The sequence below is a fragment of the Nelusetta ayraudi genome, unplaced genomic scaffold (assembly GCF_046127955.1).
Source record: "Nelusetta ayraudi isolate G7.1 ecotype Tasmania unplaced genomic scaffold, CSIRO-AGI_Nayr_v1 ptg000014l, whole genome shotgun sequence".
Classification (NCBI taxonomy): Eukaryota; Metazoa; Chordata; class Actinopteri; order Tetraodontiformes; family Monacanthidae; genus Nelusetta; species Nelusetta ayraudi.
In genome coordinates, this window is record NW_027466064.1 from 805,001 (window position 1) to 812,500 (window position 7,500).

The 7,500-nt window shown below is 55.6% G+C and overlaps 1 protein-coding gene across 1 annotated transcript in view; it reads left to right on the top strand.

The window, feature by feature from the left end:
- Positions 1-7,500, top strand: part of LOC142886083 (regulator of G-protein signaling 3-like) — a 12,209-nt gene that overhangs the window by 4,007 nt on the left and 702 nt on the right. The window contains exons 11-28 of the mRNA XM_076022996.1: positions 1-26; positions 1,106-1,238; positions 2,366-2,447; positions 2,694-2,799; positions 2,891-2,984; positions 3,081-3,338; positions 3,426-3,465; positions 3,693-3,931; positions 4,015-4,098; positions 4,171-4,282; positions 4,394-4,575; positions 4,951-5,503; positions 5,852-6,066; positions 6,580-6,623; positions 6,751-6,794; positions 6,837-6,891; positions 7,094-7,155; positions 7,295-7,461. The exon at positions 1-26 is cut by the window's left edge and continues 200 nt beyond it. Of these exons, the coding sequence (XP_075879111.1) occupies positions 1-26; positions 1,106-1,238; positions 2,366-2,447; positions 2,694-2,799; positions 2,891-2,984; positions 3,081-3,338; positions 3,426-3,465; positions 3,693-3,931; positions 4,015-4,098; positions 4,171-4,282; positions 4,394-4,575; positions 4,951-5,503; positions 5,852-6,066; positions 6,580-6,623; positions 6,751-6,794; positions 6,837-6,891; positions 7,094-7,155; positions 7,295-7,461 (2,496 nt within the window). The remainder of the gene's footprint in view (positions 27-1,105; positions 1,239-2,365; positions 2,448-2,693; positions 2,800-2,890; positions 2,985-3,080; positions 3,339-3,425; positions 3,466-3,692; positions 3,932-4,014; positions 4,099-4,170; positions 4,283-4,393; positions 4,576-4,950; positions 5,504-5,851; positions 6,067-6,579; positions 6,624-6,750; positions 6,795-6,836; positions 6,892-7,093; positions 7,156-7,294; positions 7,462-7,500) is intronic.

Sequence of the window (7,500 nt, forward strand, 5' to 3'; positions counted from 1 at the left end):
CAGAAACCTGGAAGTTCTGGTTCTGAGTCTTAAAACATGTTGGCGCCATATACCAGTGTATCAGACCAGTCCGACCGAACCGGTCCCTAGACTGAAGACTGGTGACAGGTTCTGCCACTGAAGCAACACATCCTGCTGGTTGCGTGGCTTGGGCAGAGGTGACTGCCCTCTACTGGCCGGACCTGCTTCTGACCTCACCTGGACCCACCTGTCAGGACGGGCGGCTCCTTGCAGTTCCGTCTCTCATCAGAAACGGCATTCAGCACAGGACTTAGGCTGCTAGCATTAGCTTTAGCATAATGCTGAACCAATCACATCAGTAAAACATCCAGCTTCACTGTGTGTGTGTGTGTGTGTGTGTGTGTGTGTGTGTGTGTGTGTGTGTGTGTGTGTGTGTGTGTGTGTGTGTGTGTGTGTCATCAAAGATTCACATGCATTAAATTATAGATTCAACCTTCTGCTGGTCACACTGTAAAACACACACACACACACACACACACACACACACACACACACAGTGAAGCTGTGTCTTTGCTTTGAATTATTCACCTTTGAATGTTTCTAGTTTCCACTTCCTGGTTTGTGTCCTCCAGCTTTTTTTTTACTTTATTGATTTTTCAACATTGAACAAAGCTTCTGAGACACACCCTCTCCTCTGATTGGTCCTGAGGGTCCATCACATATTCAATCATTTGGTTGCTGAATCTGTAAACCTGACGATTGGATGGAGACCCGTCTGCACCGTAACCTACTTAGCCCTGCCCACTGACACATACACTGCTTGGACGCCATGGTCATCAATTAGGAGCTGTGATTGGCTGATGTGCCACAGACTCTGTGTGGATGTGTGTGTGTGTGTCTGCACTGACGGGAAGTGTGTGTCTTATCGCAGGGATACACACCGTGTTTGTGAGCCCATGTGTGTTTCCTGCCATTCTTCTGTCCACTGGTTCCCACACACACACACACACACACACACACACACACACACAGACCGAGTGTATTGTAACATGCAGCGACACACCACAGAGGCTCTCACACTTGGTCGGACCTGTGTTATCTGGTTCTGGTTCTGGTTCTCTGGATTCCTGCTGTCTGAACCCTAAACTGGACCCTCCTGGACCTGTGGTTCAGAACTGTTTCTGCTGGGCCGGAGGACCGGATGGACTGCCGGAGCCGCTGTCATGCACACCATCCACCGTCTGTGTCAGAGCTGCATCGAACAGAACCTGCCCCAGGTGTGTTTCCACCCGGGTCTCCGAGGTTCTGAGGAGGTTCTGAGGAGGTTCCATTCCTCCTTGGAGCATTCGCTCAGGTTCCAAAGCGCTGTAGTCAGCGCCGCTTTGCAGAACCGCTTTGCAGAACTTCCTGCTGCCTGCTGTTCTGGATCCAGAACCAGGTCGGGTTCATTTCCACAGTCTCGGGTTGGGTCAGGAGGGCCTAGCGCCCCCTGTCTGCTGTAGCACTGCTTTCCTTTTGCTTTTTTGTTGTTGTGTTTTTTAGATTGTGTGTGTGTGTGTGTGTGTGTGTGTGTGTGAGTGTGACAGAGAGGCATAACTGTCAATAATTCACACAGATGGAAAGTGGATGAGAGTTTTAGTGTGTTTGCCATGAATATTACAGTGTGTGTGTGTGTGTGTGTGTGTGTGTGTGTGTGTGTGTGTGTGTGTGTGTGTGTGAGAGAGTGAGTGAGAAAAGCGGAGGTCCTTCGCGTTGTCCTTGGCTACACAAATACTGCTGCTGTCTCAGGTGGAACCGGTCTGGACCGGTCTGACTGCTCGCTCTGAGCTCCTGGTCGGGTCGGTCCAGTCAACTCAGTGATCCGGTTCTGTCACTGAGTTAATGATCTGGTTCTCTTAGTGACTCAGTTCTCTGGTTCTGTTAGCGGCTCAGTTCTCTGGTTCTGGGCAAGTCCGGATCCAGGGTCCAAGCAAGTGACTCTGTGAGACTGGGCAACTCAGTAGGAGTCGGTGTGACCTTTGACACGAGGTGGTGGAACTGCAGTAATATCAGCCTGTCAGTCTGCAGTGGGCATATTTAACCTCCTTTGTGAACAGAAAAGTGGGCGGAGTCGACCTTTCACTGTCGACACAGTCATGGAAACAGCTGGGAGACGCAGCAGCCAGGATTCTGTCCACAGGGTCGCACACAGCGCCCCCCTCAGGCTGAGCGGGCTTACTGCAGCCCCTGCACTGGGACGCTCCCAAACTGAACAAACCTTAACAGGAAGATGACATCACTTCCTGTTCCTTCTGCCCACACGACACAGCAGGCGGCACAAAGTGGGCAGGTGTCAGGTTGGGTTTGTCCTGACGGGGGCGCTGTGGAGCCACCCCCCCACTGACTGCTGCTGTCTGTCCTGCAGGTTAACGTAGTGCGAGGAAAAGACGGCTTCGGATTCACAATCTGCTCTGACTGTCCAGTCAGAGTGCAGGGGGTGGACACTGGTGAGACACACACACTCACTCTCACACACACACACACACACACCACACACACACACACACACTCACACACACACACACTGGAGGTTATTTCAAAGTTCACTTCACACGTCGTCGCTGCCAAACACTGTTGTGTTGTGTTGTGTTGTGTTGTGAGTCTGTAGCTGCAAACCTAAACTTGGCAATAAAAGCTGGTGATGGACACACAGCTTGTGACTCTGTCACCCATTGGCTGTGTGCATCTTGTAGGAGGCCCCGCCCACCAGTCCGGGCTCTGCCAGGGAGACCTGGTCCTGCAGCTGAACGGACTTCCTGTGGAGACCTGGAAGTGTGTGGACCTCGCCCACGCGATCAGGTAACACCGGCTGTGAGGGGGCGGAGCTTCAGGGCGGCAGCAGCTTGAAGTCGCCGGTTCTGGTTCTGAACTGGGCCGCCGATGTTTTCAGGAGTTCTTCTCACATCGCCCTGGTGGTGTGGAGAGGTCTACCTGAGCTCAGGTCAGGATGTGGAGCTTGGCCCCGCCCACAAACACAAAGTCTGGTGAGTGCCAGACACGTCCGACACCCTGACTCGGTGTCAGCCACGGACCTGATGGTGCCCCGCCCCCTCTGCTGCCCCACCCCCTCTGCTGCCCAGGCCCCGGGCAGAAAGCTGCTGCGCCAGCCCCCCCACAGCAAACACGGCCGCCGAGGCCATGGCTCTGGCTTCAGGTCCAGTCTGGGGGCGCTGGGCTCGCTGTGGAGGGACCGGCCCGAGGACCGGGAAGGAGACCGCCGGCAGGAGGCGCCGGAATACTCAGCTGACGGCGCCGCCCTCGGCACCGCCCTCGGCACCGTGACGTCATCGCATGGAGACAATTACATCATCCTGTCACCTGTCAACACCGGAGCCCAGGTGAGTCCAGCAGCACCGCAAACCCTGGACCTGGACCTGGACCCAGCACTGACTGTCTGTGTCTGTGTGTGTCTGTGTGTGTTGCAGCTGCTGCAGCCGGTTTACACTGACAGTGGTGGGACCATCGGTACGACGCCACCCAGTGGTGTGGCTGTGATTGCGGCCGCAAGGCCAACTGTTGATGGTTCTACAGTTGATGGTTCTCCTGTTGATGGTTCTACTGTTCATGGTTCTACTGTTGATGGTTCTACTGCTGCTGGTTCTACTGTTGATGGTTCTACTGTTGATGGTTCTACTGCTGCTCGTTCTCCTGTTGATGGTTCTCCTGTTGATGGTTCTCCTGCTGGTCTTCAGGACGGCTGTACCAGACTCACCCCAGCAGGGGGCACAGTCTGCTCCAAGAGGCCCGACCCGGTCCGTTCAGTGGCTGCACCTCTACCCTGCCCCCACCCACCTCCTCTTCGTTGGCCCCGCCCACCGCCTACGCCAACTACCAGAACTGCACCGTGGTCCAGTCACACATTCCGTGCTCCTCCTACGGAACCTGCGGCACGCTGCCTCCCAAGACCCTCATCTTCCCCGTCTCCGTGCAGGTCAGAACCAGAACCAGAACCTGCAATCACAACACGCTGCTGTCGTTGCGTTGTTCTCCCGACAGACGTTTGTGTGTCTGCAGCCTTTGGACCTGTGCAGTCCGGACCGGACCCTGCTGATGGCCGAAGAGATGATCCTGCACCTGGACCAGAACCCTCCTGCAAAGGTTGGAGCCCGGCCGGATCAGAACCATCATTATGTGGATTGATAGAGTCTAACGTGTGTGTGTGTGTGGCAGGTGACAGTGCTGATCTACAGTGACCTCCTGCTCCTCACCAGGGAGGACGGCGCCGGACGCTGCAACGTCCTGCAAAGTCCAGCGTTCCTGAACACACTGCAGCTCACTGAGGGTACACACACACACACACACACACACAAACCCCTGGAAGTGTATGTAACGAACAAGACTGTGTGTGTGTGTGTGTGTGTGTGTGTGTGTGTGTGTGTGTGTGTGTGTGCAGTGCCCTCGGAGCCCCTCCTCCTCCACTTCCTGCAGACTCCTCCCCCTGCAGCCTCACTCTTCACTCTGGAGGCGTTCAGCATGGAGCAGAAGCTGCGAGTCAGTTTGTGTCTGCACGACATCGTCCACTTACAGCCCAGAGCCTCGGACGCTGGCCACGCCCACAGAGGACACGCCCTCCAGGTAGAGTACCTCAGCGAGCCAGAGGATTCTTGCAGCATCGATGCCCCTGAGCGCCATCTGCTGTTCACACTGCAGAGAGTTTGTTGTCTGCAAAGCAACACGTTGCAGAGAACGCAACGTCACCTCGCTCGCACACTAAGAGACCGGGAATTCGGGAGTGAGATTTTTCACCCTGACTTATTTCCTGTCTGCATCAGCTGATTCTAATTTGCTGCCTTCTTCTCTCCTCTCCCTCCTCTGCTCCTCCTCCTTCTCTCCTCTCCCTCCTCTGCTCCTCCTTCTTCTCTCCTCTCCCTCCTCTGCTCCTCCTCCTTCTCTCCTGTCCCTCCTCTCCTCCTCTCTCTTCACTGCTCCTCCTCCTTCTCTCCTCCTCAGCTCTCAGACATCTCCTCTGACTTTGGTCTCCTCTCTGTCCATCAGGACCTCCTTTATCGTCCATCTTCTCCCTACTCCACCCCCGACCCTCCCCTCCTGCACTCCTACTCTTCCATCTGTGAGCCCATCAGACCTCCTCTTCCTCCTCCTCCTCCTCTCTACTCCCCAGGACCTCCCTTTACCTGTTCCTCTCCTTCTCTGTCCCTCCCTCCTCTTTCCCCATTCTTCTCCTCATCACCTCCCTCCAGGAGCTCCACCCTCCATCCAGACCTCCAACCTCCTCCCCCTTCCTCTGCTGCCCAGAACAGCGCCATCTGGAAGGAAAGAGTGGGAGCAGAAGAGGAGGAGGAGGGGATGATGAGGAGGCTCGTGGTGGAGGAGCGGCAGCAGGGGGAGGGGGAGAGCGCATCAGATACCTCAGAGAATGTGGGAGGTGCTTGGGGGCGGGGTCTGCATCTCACCCCATTCAACATGCATGAAGCAGAGGAAGAGGAGGAGAGTGATGAAGACGAGCACGAAAGGGACTGTGAAGGGTCGTTGTCCAATTACAGAGGTCAGTGCTTAAAAGGCCCAAACAGTCACTGCTAACAGGCTAAAACACCCAGGCTAACAGGCTAAAACACTCAGGCTAACAGGCTGCAATACTCAGGCTAACAGCCTGCAACACTCAGGCTAACAGGCTAAAACACTCAGGCTAACAGGCTGCAACACTCAGGCTAACAGCCTGCAACACTCAGGCTAACAGGCTAAAACACTCAGGCTAACAGCCTGCAACACTCAGGCTAACAGGCTAAAACACTCAGGCTAACAGCCTGCAACACTCAGGCTAACAGGCTAAAACACTCAGTCTAACAGGCTAAATCAGTCACTTCCTGCTCTCTTCCTGCTCACTTCCTGCTAGGCCTGCATCGCTCCCTCTCAGAAGGTTCCCTGCTGAAGGAACCAAGATCTCCACGGTTCCTCTCTGACAGCACCATCCACCGACTCACCAAGACCATGACCGCCTTGGATCCAGATTCTGTTTCCCGCCGCCCCTCCATTAACACTCTAAGGAAGCATCTGACCGGAGAGGGCGGGACTCTGCACCACATGCTGCTGCTTCTGACTGGCAACAAGGTAGCAAAACCATGAAGCATCAGGTTCAGGAATCAGCAGAGACCAGTGGAGGCTTGTAGAGGGCAGTAGAGGGCAGTAGTGACCTGCAGAGGGCAGCACAGACCTGCAGAGGGCAGCACAGACCTGCAGAGGGCAGCACAGACCTGCAGAGGGCAGCACAGACCTGCAGAGAGCAGCAGAGGGCAGCAGTGACCTGCAGAGGGCAGCAGAGACCAGTAGCGGGCAGTAGTGACCTGCAGAGGGCAGTAGAGGGCAGCAGTGACCTGCAGTGGGCAGCAGTGACCTGCAGAGGGCAGCAGAGGGCAGCAGAGACCAGTAAAGCCCAGTTAGTGACCGTGGAGACCAGTAGGGGGCAGCGGTGGGCAGTCACTCATGATGATGTCGCTGATGTCGCTCATATCTTGACCTAGTGATGATGCAGCCACTGAGCCTCACATGACCAGATGAGTAGGCGGGGCTGATGAGCAACGTTGCCCTGATGCTGTTGTTGTTGTTGTTGTTGTGTTGCTTCAGGACGGCGGCTCCAGGAACCTTCAGCTGCAGAAGACCAAAACTATGTGAGTAAACTACAGACACGCTGCATCACAGACGGCCGGCACCGCCCGCTGCAGAGTCACACGACACCTGCTGGTCCAGCACCATCATCACCGTCATCATCATTGTCACCTCCACCTTCGTCCTCAGAGCGGCCGACGTCTGCAGCCGCTTGGCGTTCCTGGGCAGGCGGAGCAGCAGCAGCAGCAGCAGCAGCAGCAGGTGGAGCAGCAGGTGGAGCAGCAGGTGCTTCCAGGACAACAGTCTGGAAAAAGCTCTGAGGAACCACAGGTAGGAACCAGACAGCAGGGAACCCAGAGGGTCCAGGTCAGGCTCAGTAAAGTCAGGCTTTACTGAGCCTGACCTGGACCACTCTGAGGATCCACTTCTAGACACTCAGCTGGAGCAATCAACTCTGAGTGTGGGGTTCTTGCTCCTGATTGGTCCATCCTGGAGAAGGAGGCGGGTCTCAGCTGTGGTTCTTCCTTTACAGACCTTCACTCAAGGAGGTGCAGAGGTGGGCGGAGAGTCTGGAGGCCCTGCTGACCAATCAGTGTAAGGCACTCAATCCAACAAACAAACAAACCGTTGAAAAAGTGTCTGACTGTGACATCACAGGCCACGCCCCCAACAATGCCGAGACACATCACATGATCCTGCTGAGTAACGCGTGTGTCCCTCTCTGATTGGCCAGACGGTCTGGCCGTGTTCCGTCACTTCCTGCGCTCCGAGTTCAGCGAGGAGAACCTGGACTTCTGGTTGGCTGTGGAGAAATTCAAGAGGACACGCCCCCCCAGCAGGATGGCCACCAGGGCTGCAAGAATCTACCAGGAGTTCATCTCCACCAGCGCTGGAAGACAGGTCTCCGCCCACTCGTGTGACGCTGCCATTTGGTCACGT